Below are 18,961 nucleotides of genomic sequence, written 5' to 3' on the forward strand. Positions count from 1 at the left end.
CTCCACATTTAAGAGTAGGCTTAAGACTTTCCTCTTTGATAAAGCTTATAGTTAGGGCTGGCTCAGGTAGTCCTGAACCATCCCTTAGTTATGCTGCTATAGGCCTAGACTGCTGGGGGATTTCCCATGATGCACTGAGCTCCTCTCTCCTCTACTTTCTCTCCCTCTGTATGCAACCTCATCCCATTATTGCATGTTACTAACACAACTTCTCCCCTTTCTGGTAGTCTTATGCTTTCTCGTCCCTCTCCTCTCTCCTCCTATCACTTCCTGCAGGTTTTCTGGCTCTGGAGCTGTGGAGTCTGGATCTGTGGCTGCGGGTCACCTGCTGCCCCCGTGTTCCTGCTCGACACCCTCTGCTATGCAACAACTATTGTTACTAGTCCTATTGTTATTTTTATTGTTATTATAATCATTAACATGATACGTGATACAATACGATTATTATCATAAACAGTACTATAAATATCTGTACCATTATTCGTTCAGTCTATAGCAACATCACCTTTACTGTCTGTATCTCTGTGTGTATATTGTGTAGGCTGCCTCCCTCCTCTCTCTCTTTCTTCCTCTCTCTCGTTCCCTCTTCCTCTCTCCCTCTCTCACCCCCAACCGGTCGAGGCAGATGGCCGCCCACCCTGAGCCATGGTTCTGCTCAGGTTTCTGCCTCTTAAAAGGAAGTTTTTCCTTGCCTCTGTCGCCTAGTGCTGCTCTTGGTGGGAATTGTTGGGCTTCTGTAAATAACATCACAGAGTAAGGTCTAGACCTGCTCTTTTATGAAAAACGCTGTGAGATAACTGTTGTTGTGATTTGGCGCTATATAAATAAAATTGAATTGAATTGAAATGGAAATGCCCTTCACAAGTTGCCCTTCAAGTTCTCTTTTCCAGTTTGGCCTCCTTTAATTTAAGTTTGTGTTTATAGGCTACTAGTTAAAAGGTAGTAAGTATTACCTATTTTCCCATTGGAGTCAATCAACTTAGAGCTGCAGCTAACAATCCTCATATTTGACAAGTATGGAAGCAAAGAAAGGCCGTAAGGATTTGCATTTGTATCTTATAAACAACCGAACAGCTGAATTCCTCTCTTTGCAATTTATGGTCGATAATTTCAAGTTGTGGTTTTTGAAATTGCACTTTGTACAGTAGCTTTCAAAAATTCAGACTGTGTCCAATATTTAAAAATGTAACTGTTGAAATTCAGTTAGGCTACTAGTCATTGAGGCTACTGAAGATAAAACAATGCACCCTAAATGTAATAAATCAGACCTCCTAGCGTTCTGTCAGTCATGTGAATGTCAAGTCACGTCCGTCAAGTTCCGGTTTAGGGCCCTGTCTCAGTCTGGGATTATGATACCCAGGTGTCCGATTAGGTCCCATTAGATCTCTCATGGAAACCCAGAATCAATGTGTAGAATATTACAGGAACATTATGCTGTTGCGGTGCTGTCGGAATTACTTTCAGTGCCATAAAAAGTCCATTTAAAAAACATTAGAGTAGCCTCCACAGACTACTATACCAACATTAAAGCGATTTTCAAATTTAAGAGGCTATTTCTACAGTAATATAGAGCGAGAGGCCTAATTTACATCCATGTAGCCTAATCTTAAAATCCATTACTTCCTTGTTTAGCGACGGCGACGTTTTCCACCAGGTGAGTAAATGTAAAAACTGTCATAACCGCAGAATTAGCAGTCTTACCTTTACACTGCAGCGGCTGGACCAATTTGATTGTCACGGTTCCAGTAATAGGGTCGCCAGGACTGTACATCACTTTGTTTTTGTCAAACGTGATCACAAACTCTTGAAGTTTCCCCATGTTTTCCCCGATGCACAGAGCGCACCACACCTGTGCACTCTTCTTTTCTTCTGCTTCTTTTAGGGTTTTACGGCACTTGGCATTCAGGATGCGGCATGCTGCCACCTTCAGGTTTCATTCTCCTTCAGTATCTATCCATTTAACAGCCGTCTTTCCAGCCCAGTCCTTTAAAGTCCTTTCTATACACTATGCCATCCCCCTCTGATTTTGATCATTTCATATTGGTTTCAACAATTCAGCTGTTTGTTATTTTGCCAATTTATCTGCTCTCTTGTTTCCCAGGATACCTGAATGTGGTGGGACCCACATGAGCTTCATATTTTTCCCTTGCCTAACTACTCTTGAGTTTGTAAACAAGATTTCATAAAGCAGACCTCGATAACTTTGGAGTGTTACTGTCTGCCATCTGAGTATTTTTAACTCGATTTGAAATTCAAATATGCAGATTATTATTTCCTCATTCACATCCTGGTGATGTTGCTGCCATCTCCACGTCCAAATCTAGGAGCCAACAACACGCACATTTACAACTTACCATCCCCGCCCCTTCACATAACTCACTTGAGTAGCTTTTTTCAAACTTTATTCTCTGATGTGTGTTTATGATGACATTGCAGTAAAAACTGTTTATTGTGATGTGTCTTTTTCAAATGCTGAGGTATGAATGTTGCCAACAAAAATATCATTTAATTACATTTATTATTGTATCTCAAAATTCTTAATGAATTATAACTGTATAATCTAACAAGCTTTAAGAGTTCTTTCTTTCATTCTCTTGCACTGGTGGTATGAGTGAAATTGATTGAGGTTATTTGTAAAATGGAAACAAAAGCTCATTGTAGCTCACTGTGTTTTTTTTGTCTTAGGACTGATTCACCCACAGTAATAACAATTTTAAAATACACCTTATGATGCCTACAATATGATATATGAGTGCATTTAGGTGGCTCAGTGGTCCAGTGGTTAGGATTGTTGCCTCACACCAAGTTCCTGTGCTCAAACAAGCTGGGACCTTTCTTCGAGGAGAGGAGGAGTGGAGGAGTGGAGGAGTCGATGAGTTTACATGTGAATGTCTGATAGATTGGTGAACTATCCAGACTTCACCCCGCCTCTTGCTCAGTGTGAAATACGATAGGCTGTATGTAGGGAAGATGGAGGGAGCAGCAAGAGGGAGAGAAAGCAGCAAATCACCCCGTGTTGATGTAGTACCACTGTTTTGGGTCAGCGGTCTCCTGAATTCTCTGGATCCAGTTTATAACAAATAAACCTTTGAGCTTCATTATTGATTACACCTAAGACTACTTGTGAATCTGTCCAAAATACTCTCCATCAACCCTGATATCTAGCTCCTCCTTTAGCATATTGCAGCAAAGATCACTGCTGCATTTTACTCTTGTCTTGGTATGGTGACTATTTTTGTAGGCATAACTCTCGCTTTGCCCATGATCAAGGCACAGTGGACCTGATCTTCACTTACAGTTATTTTCAAATATAACTCTGAGCCTGTCCTCTCTGACGGGGGCCTTTTCCATCTCTCTGAGGATCCATTCCACTGCCTTGTTAAATAACAAAAGAAACTGCTTTGAGAAAGGTTTATTTGCACAATAAGAAAACATGCAATACATTTTAAACATAGAAGAAACAAACCTGCATTATCCAAAAAGGTAACTTAAGCTAAAAAAAGTTACTACATTATAATCTGTTAGTTATCTGTTTTCCTTTATATAAATAAAGACATTTCCACTGTAATGCTCCAGTATTTCTTCAAAATAGTGTTAAAAATCTTCTTGTCTTGTTCTTGTGCATCATCACATCTCGTGACCCGAGTGTATCATCATGCCCCTTATCTGAGCCCTTAAAAAATGTCGTTTTTGATGATCTGTTGTGTTTTTGTGCTAAGAGTGGTAAAATAGTAGCACATAGGCTACTTGTATGTATGTGAATATTATCAAAGTGACAGAAAAAAACCTGCAAGATCAAGAATCAGTGTGTAAAATATGTAAGTCACAGTGAAAGAAGTGTAATTTTTTTGGTCCCTAGAGGTTCTACAAAAGTTCCTTTAATGTTATTGAAAGTTGTGCTAACATTCCACAAAGGTGATGCAAGAACCAAAAAATAATATAATAGTTTAGTCCCCCAAAGGTTCCTGTAATGTTGCTAAAGGTTCTGAAAACGTTAAGTAAACGTGATGGAAGGACCTAAATAGGGAAAAAAAATTACATCCTAGAGACCTAAAGGGAACTTCCTATGGTAATGGTCCCCTAAATGTTCTCACAACATCCTGAATGTTCCCTGAAGGTCTGCCAAACAACGTCCCCCAACTCTGAAAAACTCCACATCGTGAAAGTCAGAGAACGTTCTGTCAAGTGTGGCGTGGGTTGTGTGGGTGGTACTGGTGTATCTTGTATGTGTCCCTGATTCAAAAATACAAGTCCCACATTCCACAAAGCGCTAATCACAGTGAGTGATCAGTGTTTTAAAAAGCTGTGTCCATGTTTTAAGTCCCATGCCTAGTGTCCAGAAACTTCTATAGTCCTCCACTGGTTTTCACATCATAATTGCACACAAGGAGAAGGAGTGCACACACACACACACACACACACACACACACACACACACACAGTATAAATATCTATGTAATAAATTCCTTATTAAAAACTGTATGTTACTTAAACATTTTTCACTGTGCTCCTTAATTTCTTTGTGTGCTCCTACATTTATGTTTCATCTTTGATACGTGCTGAGGAGGCTTCCTAAACTTTACAAAATAGAACTTCTCTTTATTGTTATGTCCATGGTCAGACATGAAGCTGCACTGCAGTCCTCTGCTGGGGTACAGCCTGGGCCTTGTTGTTTCCTGGCACTAGTGGGGGCTTAGCATTGCTGTATGGTTATGTAAACCACTCAAGATTTGGGTAAAACACAAAAACACTGCAATATTATAAACTGCATGCTTGAACAAAGTTTCACCCCTCTCTCTTTTATGCCCAGTATAAACATTTGGGTGAGGCGAGGGAGGAACTGATGCTTGACAGTTTGTATTGATTCTATTTCAAACCAGTTTTTCAGCAGGTTTGACTCCCCAATGCAGGCCGGACCCCCTTCCACCTCTTCAAGAAGGAACACCTCAGCTTTTATATACTTCACAAATCTTTCCTGAACAACTCTGACTGGATGGTGTAACATATTAAACATAAATAAATGTCATACAGTAACTTATGGAGTAATTCATGTATACTACAAACACAAATTTCAAATCTACATATTTATTTAAATATAAATGTAAAACAAGTACAGTGATAATGTATATGATGTATAATGTGAGACGTCACCACCTGCCAGTGAAGTTAGTAAACTGCCTCTCATACTTGTGGATTTTTTCTACAGATTTTCCCACACATCGGACAAATGTAACAAGACCCACAAATTGACAGGAAGTACTTCACAAATGCTGAATGTTGAAATGGGTCAACGAATGCATAAATATCAAGTACACAGACCTCTTTATTCTTCAATGCAAAAAGGTATAATAACAAGAATTGCCAATACCTGTTTTTGATTGTTTTTTTCTGTTTTTTCATCCTGACACCAAAAATGTTGTTCTTTTTTGGTTTTGAAATAAATTTATGTTTTTGAATTACAAATTAATTATTGATTATCCAATGATACGCAGAACATGATTGGTTTAAACTTTATGTCAAACATGGCTATGTTTTTGTTTAATCATTAAAGGCTATATGTAGTTTTTAATGAAATCACATATCAATAAATCACTTTTTATTGCATATAAGTGAACGGGTTGTAACCTCACACCACTAGGCAGCACCAGCCTGTCCATCTAATATTGGCACCAGCGATTTTACTAATGGCCACATTGTCCTGGTTACTTTAATGGCACTTAATGAACACAGACTGCAGAAAATAGTACTAGTGACAGCCCTTTCTACCCTTCTAGATTCATTTGCACCGCTTTCTACCAAACAGGCAGTCAAGTTTACGTCCTGGTTTACATATGAAACACGTTCTTAAGCAGGGCAGCAGGAGATTAAAACGTAATTGGCGAAAGTCTAAACTGGAAGTTTTGTTCTTTGCATGGCATGAGAGTGTATTAAACTACAGGTGTGCTCTAGCTACTGCAAAAACAGCCTATATCTCTATCTTAATCAGTAAATATCCATAATTATACATTTTTCTGTGGCCATACACAAAAGCAGACCTCTGTCGGCTATTCATCCTGTACGGCTCATGACTTCTTAGATTGTTTTCTGTAGTAAAATAGATGGGAAACAAAAGGACTTCCTCATCAGTTCCTACAAATTTCTCTCTTGAGACATCTAAACTGGGTTTAGCTTTAAAAGCACTTGTCTCATCTTGTCACTTTGCCTGGAAAACAATAACACCACTTTGTATTTCTAAATAATCATTTATTTACAGGTTTGTTGCACTACTTACAATTCAAATAACACATTGATAGCCCAATTACAAATACAAAACTGTATATTTGGACAATACTGCAAGAGCACAAAGTTTAGAAAAGTAATGATCCCTCTTGAAGAAAAACATTGATGGCAGCTGGACTACACTGTCAGACCTGGAAGACCACCCTCCCCCCCCTTAAAAAAAAAAAAAAGAATCAAATAATGTAAAATGCCCAGTCTTTTTGTAAATTCATGTGTCGAATGGTGGCTGTATTTACAGTCACTGATAGAGCACTCTGGATTTCTCTCTCTCTCTCTGCTGTGCATCAGAGAGGCGTGGTTGGGGTGGAGGTGGTGGTGGGGACAGTCACTGGGTGCAGCCCCAGATCCAGGGATGGAGTTTCATCTGGTGGTGAAGGGCTCTTCTTCTGGGCATCCAGCTTCTCTGTCAGTTGCATGTACAGTTCCTTTACCGGCTCGCTGCACTGCTGTCACAAAGCACAGCATCACACACAGTGTCAGTATATGAAATAGTGTTTAATCTCATGCAGACATTTGCTCTGTTTAAAGGCTGCAATGTAAAACTTTTATTGAAATTATTAACTAGATAGATACTGTATTTTAAGTCTGTTGTCAGTTTGAGACCATGTGTGGATGCCTTAAATAGGCTGAATTTTAACTGATGTTTGGGACGCTTGAGGGCACATAACCATTTCCTGTAAGCAAGTTTTAATTTGATGCTAGTTATCAAAGATGGTGGCCATAGACTTCAGAAGTATCACTGTGAAACAGTTTAATCAAAATATGCATTCAAATGAACTAATATGCTTCTGAGTAACGAGTGTGCAGTCATGTAGTGAATAGGCTATAGTAAAATGTATTTTGTAGCCCACATTTACAAAAAGACACAGCCACAGCCGAATAAAGCTGCATTGAAAAATGGTGCTCGAGTAGGTTCCCAGTAAATAGTTTGTTTCTTACTATCACTGTATTCAGATTAAAGCTGTGTATTTGTCTTTTTAAGGAAAAGGACAACTAGCCTATTTGAAGAACAATGAATTGCCTAACACATGTATACAGATACACTGAAACACATTGAAGCAGAATTGTTGTGGTACTCAAAATGTTAACTTTACCAGTATTAGTCTATGGGGGCACTGGCGGTCGTCTTTTAAAGCCCAAGTTTTTATGTAGTAAGTCATACTGGGACAGAAGCAAGATGCCACCCATGCCCGTTTGAAGTTTTGTCCAACTTTTGGCGCTGCAAAACTTCACCACGTCACCTCGAGGAAGCAAGGCTGCTGCTCAAAGTTGGAACTACCTTTGGCCTGATCTCGCAACATTTGTCTTTGCGCAGTTCCCAGCAGCTCAAATTAAGTTAGCGATAATCAGCCGCAGTCATCTCGAACGTCTGTTGACCTGATGTCTGTCAGCCATCGGCAACGGATTGTCTATAGGCCCAAACCTAGTCTCTATTAGGGGTGGCTGAAAAAAATCGATTCTTAGATGCATAACGATGTGGACGTGGACGATTGTGACTCGATTAACAAATGTCAAAAAATGTATTATTAATTTATAAATAATAAATTTATATATTTGATAACGCAATGGTGACGGAACGCAAAAGGCAGAACTCACGGAAGTGCAGTGTGGTGTGCACATAACAGAGAGACCAGTTATCCCCCTGGAATTGGCACACCACTGCTGTAGAATGAATAATATGTCGCACAATTATTAGTATCAATGCGCAAGTAATGATTTTAACTCATGGAGCATGGTGACACTCAACGATTGGCAGCTCTCTGTGTATCCTGTGTGTGACAGTGAAAGTTCGGGAATTTAGCCATTTTTGACACCCCACCTAAATGTTCCACTGAAACAAGTTCCCCACTACACTTTTTTGCAAGGGTACCGTCACTGCATCCTGGGCTTAGTGCCACACACTGTGAAGACCACTGTGATTGATTTAAAAAAATAAACAAGCCAGAGAGTTCCCCCCCCCCCCTATACCAGAATGATCATGGGTTCAGCTAGACTTTCTAAAATGATGTGTGGAGATGGGTTTGGCTATGCAAGACTAAATAATTAGTAATATTAACTGTAAAATCAGAAGTCAAAGTACATCAATATGCTTTACTTTCATATTGACATAGTTTTAACTAGTCTATATACTACAACAGCATGATGGAATTCCTGAAATTCACTCATGGCTTTTGGTTATGGTGTGACCACCCCAAGATTTTCAGTGGCCCCATCTGGTCACCCTTATGAAACATTGCTGGTGGTGCCACTGCGCTCCAGCCCACACTCTCTCACACAGTGGGAAACACTTTGGCTGTCTACGCCAATTATAAAATATAGAAAACAGAATAGGAACAATAGTCTGGAAACATTTCCTGTCATACTCTCTTTTTTTTTTGTCCATACTTATCCAGACCAAATTCCATACTGCATAAGAATCCTGGAGACCTGTTCCTGATTCTACCCATCATTACAACTCAGGTCCACTTCAAAGCACAAACTGAGTGTAGAAATGAAGCCAACCTGTTTCGGAGGTTCAAGAGTTTTCAGCAAAGTTTCCATGTACGATGGCAGCACTTTGTGGTGTAGATGCAGCAGCATCCGGAGGGTGTGTCTGTGGACATTCTCTTTACTGAAAAATCACACAGAAACAGAGATGTTTGAGTTCAATGTACTGTATAAAGTAGACTACACTGGCTGTGAGGGTGTAGGTAGGATCTACTAGAATCAGCCCACCTTGAAAAAGAAGTCAGAAGAAAGCCATCAAATACAACTGAACAAAACTCTTCTGATCCAAACTCATCAGAGAGCAGGGTGAGGTGTCCAGTCAGCAGGTGCAGGAAGATGTCCCCGAAGGCCATGTCATTGTAGGTCTCCACTGTGGGGGAATAGCAGGAGGTCCAACTCTTATTTAACAAGTCCTGCTTTAAATGGGTGTCTTTCACTAGTTTTCTTTTTAGTACTGTTGTGCCTATCTCTGCCAATTACGCATCAAATTAATTAAGAAATCTGCACTTTGGCTTAGGGTTACAACCTTTACAAAGGCTGAGGTTTAGATAATATAGTTTCAGATGTGGTAGAACTTATTATATCTATCTATATATTTATATTTATATAAAATTCAGGGCAGAGGTGATACTCACCCAGGGCCGGTAGTAACCTCTGTAAAGCATTCTTGTTCCTCAATTTGGCAATGTGGAGGACATAGTAAAGACCCATTTCACAGGCCACCCTGTTCTCCTGCAGGTATCTGAGGGGGAGCAACAAAGACATAATTCACATCATTTCAGAGAAGGCGCATCACAAAGGTGCCCTGAACACACTTTATGGGAATTTTATTCCAGAGTTTTGAAAGCTGCTAATTTCACTATCTTTGGGCGGTCTCACAGTCATGCTAGGATCCAGAGAGGTATCTCATAAAATCTGCCTATGGGCATGTTCAAAACAAAGATGCAAGGTAAGTATTCACATCTTCATTTTCAGAAAATGGGCAATATGACCGTAAGAAGTACAAAACCATAATGTATGGCCTGGGATTGGGGTTAAGCTACAGTTTATTTTTCAGTGAAATGTTTTGACAATAAAATATCAGAAAATAATGAAAAATGCCCATCACAAGTTCCCTGAGCTCAAGGGGGTATCCTCAAATTGCTTGTTGTGTGCACAACTGTTATAAAAAAAGAAGCAAAGATGTTTACAATAGCAGCAAAAGCCAAACAAATGAAATAAAAACAACTGTAAGTGTAAAAGCCTTCAAACTATACTGTGAACGGTTTGCTACCCTGACTATAAAAGTAAGCAGGGGAAAGTCTGGAATGTGTTGTTCATATGCCAACATGACCCTACGCTCTTCTCACCTCCTGACACTGGCGCTGGCAAAGGGAACTCTGAGACACAGGTATTGATGGAAAAACTTTTAATGAAGCCATGTTAAATTCTGTCACCCACTCTCCTCCTGCAGTGCTCTACCTGTTGAAGGCATCTGGCAGAACGGTGGGGTAAGACTGGGAACTCTTCTCCTCACTGGGAAGCTTCTGTTCTACAATGAAGGTGTGATCATCAACAACCACCGACATCATGGCAGGCAGGAAGCGGGTCACCACCTCCAAGTCCTGAAAGGACACAGGAAGACAAATGAAAGGTCAATTCATTTAAATAGGTTTTAATGCAACCTTCATCTGGCCTCTGACTTTAGAACTTGATGTGATTTTATGAGCTGATGGACAGATACACCAGAGGTGACATACTGTACTTACCAAACGAGGCTCTTTAAAGACCTGGCTGTCAATCATGTCCCACGCCCCTTGACCCAGTGAGAGCATCCTCAGTAGCAGCATCAGGTCTGGACTGTCCTGTTCTCAAATACAACAGCTTGACATTATGTTGATGCAGTGGAGTGTGTGTGAAAGAACTCTATAGTGTAACCACATTTAATAAAGATGGAAAAAAGATGAAATGAAAACAATCCAGTAAGACAATACAGTCTGTTGCACATATTGGAATAGCCTTGCTGTTATACAACAGTCTTTTAATAAGGGATGCACCGAAATGAAAATTCTTGGCCGAAGCCGAATACATGGCTACATAGTAAAATTACAGACGAGGAAATCGATAACTCTGTTCTGTATGAAGCTGATAGGCCCACTAGAGGAGGTGGGGTAGCTATACATGTGGCTTTAAATTTAGTTTCGGAATGTGTCGTAACTAATGTAGAGCCAGTTAATTTTGAGTGCCTTTTTATCAATATTATTTTCCATAAAAATAAACATTTAACTATTGAAAATATTTACAGGCCTCCCTCTTCCCCCGACTGATTCTATAAATTGTATTTTGTCAACTGTTAATTCTCTTGAAAGGCAAAATGAAGTGATTATCCTTGGTGATTTTAATAGCAACTGGCTAGATCGTTCCTCCTCTGCAGAAAAAAAAAACAAAAACTTATTAGGCAGTGTAAATCTCACTCAATTATTAAGGAACCAACTACAGTTGATTATCGGTATATACAGGAATCCTTAAGTAAAATTCAATACCTTTTAAAGACCTTTTTCCAAGACCGTTTCAACATATTTTAAGACTGCCACGCTTTTGAGCTGCAACTGGTTAAGTCAGCCTCACACCTTTAAAAGGGGAATTGTAGAGTTTTTAAAAGGAATTTAAACATATTTATAACATTTTATTGCTTATATGTGACCAGGTTATAACCTCACCTAAAAATTTAGGCATTCACCTACTCTCTCAGTTACCTATAACAGCCTGTTTAGGCCTACGGTTTTCTATGTGAAGGACTGGACAGATTTCCTGCGAAAATCCATTGTCTTCCATAGGCTACGACATTTATGTGCACAACATTACTGCAAAACATGAAACACAGTGTGATTTTGTGTTTTAGTTGGTTCAAATTAGATAATGTTAGGTTGCTTGCTAACGCCAAGCAGTTGCAAAATACCTGACATAGTTGTAACTTATTTTCAGGCATAAATATGGCAAGGGTGTACAGTTGGTTGCAATCTGAAACCTTACTGCTAGAAGCCACTAAAAACTACACAATGCACCTTTAACTTACATTTACTATAAATAGATTTTGAGACTGTAAAACTAAACACTCTTTTTTTGTGATAACTTACATCGACCACTGTATAAATGCGCCTTAATTCAAATAGGCCAGAAAGGAAAAAAGCTGAAGAGAATAAACTGAGTGATGGATAACGTTAGTAGTGTAGGCAGTTTAGCACAGATATTTGTGATCAACAGCTGCTCTCTGCATCCGAAAGCTGATTTGTGTAAACATTAGTAAAACAGATGTAAAATAGAAAGAGGGGAACATGTTGCTCTCAGGAGGAGGAGGAGGCTAGAAGCAGCACATATTGGCACAATGGCATCCTGGCTCTGGCTAAATCTGTCCACTACAGGGGCTCCACAACCTGGAGGACGAGCTAGTATAAACAGTGTATTAGTATAATATTATAACATTATATTAAAAGTATATTGTTACTATATAATAGTAAACTGTTAGTTTGATCTTAATATGTTAAGTATATGTTGTTACTATATTCATTATAATTTCATATAATAGTATATAGCTTACCACTATTATAATATTAGTTTCAGTTCCAGCCGTTTCATTTTAGGATTGTTTCATATTGATTAACTTTGTGCAAGAAAAATGGAAAGTTTGCTGTAGCACATCAAACTTTTTTTTTTTTATGTCCCGCTCCATTCAGGCTGTGACTGATCTGTCCACGAGAAGTGACATTGACGAGCACATCTGCTTTATGAAAAGTTGAACGTGTTTCAATAAAAAAGGCACAGATGTAGCTAAATAGCCAGCTAATGTTAGCCAAACCCAAGCGCTGCTTATATTTTCCCTGTTGTCTTCTGTCTTACCCCTTCACCTGCAACGCATCTTGCTCTTGTTTTTGAGTAGCGGGGTTGTTCAAGCGGCCACGGAGCTCAGTCCAAACATGTTTTGAACGATTAGTATCGAGGGTCCAGCGTGGTGGAAGATTACGGTTGGTGGTGCTCATAAATCAGTTTTCTGGTTCACACGGATCTATTTTTAGCGGCGTATGACAGTGAAAGGCTGGCACGGTAGAGCCCTGCACCTAACAAAATAATAACTCGCTACGACCTGCCTGTCTAGTAATTTTGGTTATGCAATATAAATAAATATGTTCTCACACACTTTTAGCAAAAAGGATTTTCACATTGACAAAAATATCTACAAAATTTAATACCTTGTTGGTGATTAAGACTTTTTAATACTTTTTAATGACCTTAATTTTCGCAAAATTGATTTATTACCTTTTAAGACTTTTTAAGACGCCACGAACACCCTGTATGTAAGGAATGCAAAATCTACTTATTATAGAGATAGCTTTTCACAGGATTTTCAAAATCCCAGAAAGTTCTGGAATCATTTGAACCGTGTACTCAATAAAAATAACAAAAATTATGCAAATCAAATACAAATTGACAATGCCATTATTTCAGATCCTTTACTCATTGCTAGTGCTTTCAATCAGCATTTTTCTTCAATTACTAGTTCTAAAATTGTAAATTTAAATTGTAATGATATAGCTAGTCCTTCCAGCATGATCTGCTCTACTGGTGCATTCGGTTTCAGATCAATCATGCCTGTTGATGTTTTTCATGTAATTTGTGAGTTAAAAGAAAGTAGCAGTGCGGGTCCTGATGGTCTGCTCATGTGCTAATTGCCGTTTTATTCAAGTTGTCCTTTTCTACTTGTACTGTTCCCTCAACTTGGAAATGTGCACGAGTTACTCCTCTGCTTAAAGGTGGAGACCCATTTGATGTGACCAACTACCGTCCTATTTCTATTTTCTGTTCTATTGCCAAAATGTTTGAGAAATTAATTTTCAATCAATTATCACTATATCTTAATAAGTACAATATCTTATACTCTAATCAGTCTGGTTTTAGACCTGATTTTTTAACCACCATAGCTCTTTTAAAGTTCACTAATGATATATTCTCAGCATTTGACAAAGACCAACATAGTGGTTCTATCTTTATTGACCTTTCCAAGGCTTTTGATATGGTTGATCAGTACCTGCTGCTTGATAAGCTTTAGTCCATTAGTTTGCATCAAAATGTTCTACTCTGGTTTAATGTTAATCTTCACGGGAGGCAACAGTGTGTTGTTTTCCACAGTTCCCAGTCTGATTATTTACTGCTTGATAAGGGAGTCCCCCAAGGTCCACTTTGGGACCCCTCCTTTTTTCTATTTTCATTAATGATTTATCAATAATCTGTAAAAATTGCTCAGTGCATCTGTATGCTGATGATACAGTTATTTACACCTCAGACTCAAATATATTAATACAGAATTCCTTACAAGCGGATTTCAATTTAATACAAAACTGTCTTCACATGAATAAGTTAGTAATAAATAAAAAGAAGTCCAGTAATATGTTGTTCGGAACAAGGCGTGATTGTCTTAGTACTTTACATTTGCATATTAACTTTGAGGATGGGTCTCATGGATGAAGTGGATTCTTTTAAATATCTTGGCTTTTGGCTAGACCCTGAACTCAATTTCAAATTGCATATGGACCTCATTTTAAAAAAAAAAAATCTATGGGTGTTTATGTTCTCTTTACCGTTCAATACATTGTTTTACATTTCATAACAGGAAAATAATTATTACTCAGTTGATATTGCCGATTATTGATTATGCTGATATCAACTATATGAACATCACTGACACCAATCTTAGGCCTCTTAATGCTGTTTTTAATTGTCTTTGTAGATTTGTGATGAGGTTTCCATTTACCACTCATCACTGCTCATACAGGGGTCACTTAACTGGTTACAGCCTAAAGCAAGAAGCGAATTTCACTCAGCGCAATTGTGCGACATGTCACCTGCGTCCTCATCTACAGTGTACTCACCCTGGGTAACGCGTCCTGACTCAGCAGCTCTTGAAGGTTCCTCATGATACTCAGAACCAGGGTGTTACAAGCAAACGGGTCACACAGGATCATGGACAGGTCCCTGGAACGCACAGAAACACTCCAAAGATTAATTCACCCAATTATCTGAGATTAACAGCTCTTTACCTAAATTTAAACCGTCCCCCACGTCTGTTACCCAAGGACTTGCTCTTGTCCTTTCTTCACTCCATCCAGAAAACCTTGCAGCTCTCTGGCACGCTTGCCATCGACAAACTTCTCACGGATGCAGGCGTCTAAACACCAAGTGAACTGTCAAAGCACACAACCGAAAAAAAACAAGAGAGAGAAACATGTAGCACAAAGTTAAACCACAGGAAATACAAGGTGTGTGGCTCTTCAGTAGTACTGTGGTAAATGCTAAACAGATTTACCATCACTGTCTGTGTCCTCACCTTATGGCAGGGGTCTACAGAGCAGATCTCACTGATGTCCAGGTCATGAAGAGACATCAGCAGCTCTGCTCTCAGCGTGCAGTAGTGGACATTTCGTGTTCGCAGGAAGAGTGTTCGTAAAAACTGCAGCACCATGTCGTACAGCTTCACGTTCTTTCCAATCATCTGGGTCAGCTTAAGGACCACCTACAACAACAGAAACACTCAACAACCCCATCACCTCACACAGGGACTCATGGCTCAAAGACTTTGGTTAGTATTTATTGGACATCTAATTTGCTAACTGGGACTCACCTCGCCTTGGCGTCTTGTTTTGGGAGAAGTGCTGAAGAAATTGTGCAGGATGGAGAGGTCACTGCTGAACAGAGCTGCTTCTTTCTCCACAATGTACTGCTTCAGGAGGGGCGACACTTCATCCCCAAACAGAGCCTGGTTGTCCTGCCAGATCTGCCTTTTCACCTCCACAGCACACACCTTGTACAGCTCCTTGTCTGCCATCACCATCTTCAGTTTTTTATCTGGTACCTGCAGGAGGGAACACGTGATAAAGATTAAGGAGAGTTCTTTCACTCAAATGTGTTAGTAAGGTTTGGTTCCACCACGAGCCACCGACAGCTTCAGTCTGTCACAGATTCTGCTGAACAGCATTCTGTCAAAAGATTTTCCTTCTGGAAAAGAGCACTCCCATCATAGGATGATGTCACTTAGATATTTTCTTACTGACAACTTGATCCAAAATCAACTACTTTGACATTTCACTTGACAGATTTAACTGCATCATGCACGACCCCTACGGTGTCTATTCATAATGTTTCTCCATACATCTATTCAGATATTCCTTTAATTTGTCCCCATTATGTACATCTTATAGCATGATTTCGGTATTTTTTAAAACTTGGGACCTATTATAACATATTTTGTTGTCGAAATGTCTAATAGGTACAAAAAGTTTTGGAATCCTGCAGTAGATGCTTCAGCTGGCAGCCACAAACTGGCTGCAACGTATTCCTTGCAATTCCTTCCAATTGTGCCCGTCAAAGTTATGTCCACTAAAAGTGCTTCTTTTTGCCACCGACAAGCTCAGACTGTTATACCAGGTGTCTGACAACATTGAGGAAAGGAGTAACACCCGGTGACACCCTTTGTTTTTAAACAGGAAACTGAAGTCTCTTTCAAGGACAATTCTCGCTCTGAAATATTGTGAGAAAGTTGTTGCAGGAAGACGACGGTGGAAACGTGAGTCAGAGATATTTTTAATGCACTGTACGTCTGTGACTGTACATGTTAACATGGTACAATAAACAATGTCTGTGACCCCAGCTGATTAAAGGTCAATACTGCACACACCCTGGTGATAAATTGCTATTTTTAGTCTTCAACAGAGAAGAAATATCCCTAAAATACTTGCCTTGGGTAGATGCTTCAGCACCTGCATTACCACTGGCTGAATGGATGGCATTTTGACAAGTGGAAAGCTCTTCTCCAGCAGCTCCTCAAGCTTTCCGTATCTGTAAGTAGATTGAAAAGAAGCAAAGCATTCAATTTGGTTCCTTCACAAAACATTACTCATAATCACAAACAACCAATGACACACCTGTCCTCGTCCTTCCCCTCTGCAATGGTGGCAACTCGCTCCATCAGCTTTTCTCGAAGCTCGTCAAAGACAGACTGGTGGAACTCCAGCCGAGGCGTTCCGTGGAGGTCGAGGAAGGGAAGAGCAGACTGGAGGGTGGGCAGCAGGATGCCATTTTCCATCTGTCGTCATGTAACGCATCAAAAACTCATCAGGGATTAGTTCCAGCTGTAGCTGATCAATTTAGAGCCAGCTGAAAAAATGTTCCCTTGCTTATCTGCAATTTCTGACATCAGGTAGCACACGGCTAACACACCAGTGAAACTAAGCATCCCTTTATTGAAGAACTGCTCCGTTTAGTCTCTCTGGCTCATTGAAACACACATTGATATCATGGAATAACAAGTCAACCTATGCTAAAACAAAACATATTAAGAATGGAATAAAGTATCTGTAGGTTTATTGATTGCATGCAGATGTATATCTGCATAAACAAAACTTAAATATTAGTTGCTGAATTAAGATTGTTCTGTCTGAAGACATGATGCCACCTGTTAGGGTAAGCTCCAGCTGAATATCTGGACTTTCAACTGAAAACTAGACATTAAGGACCGTCTCAAAAACAAAATGCTTGTAGGAAAAACTAACTACACTTCAATCATTGCTATTCCTATTTTTTTTTTGTAGCTGGTAGCTCACACTGTGAATTTGCGATAACTGACCAAACAGATTCATAAGAATAGAACACAGGTAGAACACTTCTTTATCTGGGAAACAATAACTTATTATACATGTATAATTCAAATCTGACACTTGTCAGAGAAAAAAAGCATTGTGTGCATAGAGAAATAGGGGTGTATGTTGGTCTGCAGGTGAGATCCTTGCATGCCGTTGCTATTTTGGTCTCACTGGTTGACCAGGTCTAACCATAAACATTAGTAATAAGCCAAGAAGAGAAAGGAGAGGGGGTTGTGGCTACAACCCCTGCTGGAGATGGGAGAAAGGCAAAACTGATGACAGAAGGCAAAGTAAAAATTAGTGGATATCTTATTCACAACACGCAACAGGTCGCATAACATTCAGTTGTAGTGCCATTTCCCCCGTAAGTTGTCCTCTGCATGTCCCCGTCTATACTAGTATTCACGAGATGCTCATCTGACCGTAAAGCGTTCCAGTCGGTGGAATCTCGTGGGCTGGCTATCGTTAACTTTAAGTATTTGGTAACGTTAACTTATTAACGCTGCATTTGCAAAATCACACTATATAACCAATTTCTGCAACTACTAAACGTGTTGCACATTGCATCCATATTTTAGTGTTGTCTTTCATTGAATTTGTGCCGCGTTTAGCGAGATAACAAGCGACAGAGACGGGCAGCTAGCTAGCATGATGGCGTTACAAACTGACTTTAGCGTCATTTAACGTTACATCGTTTGGGAAACTCCGGGGGGCATTGGCTGGTATGCCAAATGCACACACAGCAGACTTTTAACATGAGCACATACGTGCAGTTTAGCATACAACCTTTCTATAGTAGCGTTAGCTTTACCTGAAACTGATCAATGGCTTTCAGCGGCTCTGTGCAGTTGGTGAGAGTTTCTTTCAGGTCCTCGCCGTTGGAGATCCCGAGCTCAGGCAGCCCCGCGAACATTTTGGCTGCTGTTTAATCATCAATGTCAAGATGTCTGTTTGTGTGAAGTCTTCTGACTTGTGAATTTGTAGCCGAAAAGAAAATCGCTTCCTACAAAATACACTTACACATTATGCTTTTCGCTGTCAAAGCAAACTTCCTGTGTTGCAACTTTGTAAACAGTCCGCCAGAAACACATGACGAAAACAACCCGTGCTTCATTTGTGCTCTGAAACAAAGGACATCATTTGTTTTTTGTGGTTAATTGTACGCCGCATGGTCTGCTGTTTTGGCTAAATCCTGAACCCTACATATGTTAATCATTAGGAGTATTTGTGTTAATAAATGATAATTACAGACGTGTTTATACATGATTATGATCACAGACGTTAAAATGACTTCAAGCACTAGGAGACTGTCTAGTCATTGCTTTTACTTGTGACTAATCAGTAATTTCACTGAGGAACAAAACAGAATATCCAAATCCCTTTAATAATCTGTAGGTGATTGTGCCTGTTGACACTGCCAATAGTATGGGGGATATTTCTGGTCATAATTAAAATCCAAATAGAAAATTAAAAGATACAGTTAAATAGATTATTATTTTTACTACACCACTAGGGAATAATCAGGC

At 39.5% G+C, this 18,961-nt stretch overlaps 2 protein-coding genes across 4 annotated transcripts in view; both read right to left on the reverse strand.

The window, feature by feature from the left end:
• Window positions 1-1,887, reverse strand: part of arrdc1a (arrestin domain containing 1a) — a 32,996-nt gene extending 31,109 nt beyond the window's left edge. The window contains exon 1 of one of the 2 annotated variants that reach the window (XM_046035071.1): window positions 1,702-1,887. In XM_046035071.1, the coding sequence (XP_045891027.1) occupies window positions 1,702-1,819 (118 nt within the window). In that variant the 5' untranslated portion in view covers window positions 1,820-1,887. The remainder of the gene's footprint in view (window positions 1-1,701) is intronic. The other variant, XM_046035070.1, reaches the window with a different exon arrangement.
• Window positions 1,888-6,222: 4,335 nt separating this feature from the next.
• nelfb (negative elongation factor complex member B) lies at window positions 6,223-18,510 on the reverse strand. Of its 2 annotated transcripts, none has more exons than XM_046035831.1 (13): window positions 18,247-18,510; window positions 16,719-16,879; window positions 16,533-16,632; window positions 15,419-15,649; window positions 15,125-15,310; window positions 14,869-14,981; window positions 14,670-14,772; window positions 10,515-10,610; window positions 10,228-10,370; window positions 9,402-9,508; window positions 8,995-9,136; window positions 8,782-8,890; window positions 6,223-6,722 (listed from the first exon to the last, which is right to left on the reverse strand). In XM_046035831.1, the coding sequence occupies exons 1-13, from the start codon at window positions 18,346-18,348 to the stop codon at window positions 6,564-6,566; spliced, it is 1,752 nt and encodes a 583-aa protein (XP_045891787.1). In that variant the 5' UTR covers window positions 18,349-18,510; the 3' UTR covers window positions 6,223-6,563. The 2 variants fall into 2 exon arrangements, with proteins under 2 accessions (XP_045891787.1, XP_045891786.1); XM_046035830.1 differs by having other exon boundaries at window positions 6,223-6,725; window positions 18,247-18,509.
• Between the last annotated feature and the right edge of the window lie 451 nt (window positions 18,511-18,961).

Source organism: Micropterus dolomieu, linkage group LG21 (genome assembly GCF_021292245.1).
Source record: "Micropterus dolomieu isolate WLL.071019.BEF.003 ecotype Adirondacks linkage group LG21, ASM2129224v1, whole genome shotgun sequence".
NCBI classification, from domain to species: Eukaryota; Metazoa; Chordata; class Actinopteri; order Centrarchiformes; family Centrarchidae; genus Micropterus; species Micropterus dolomieu.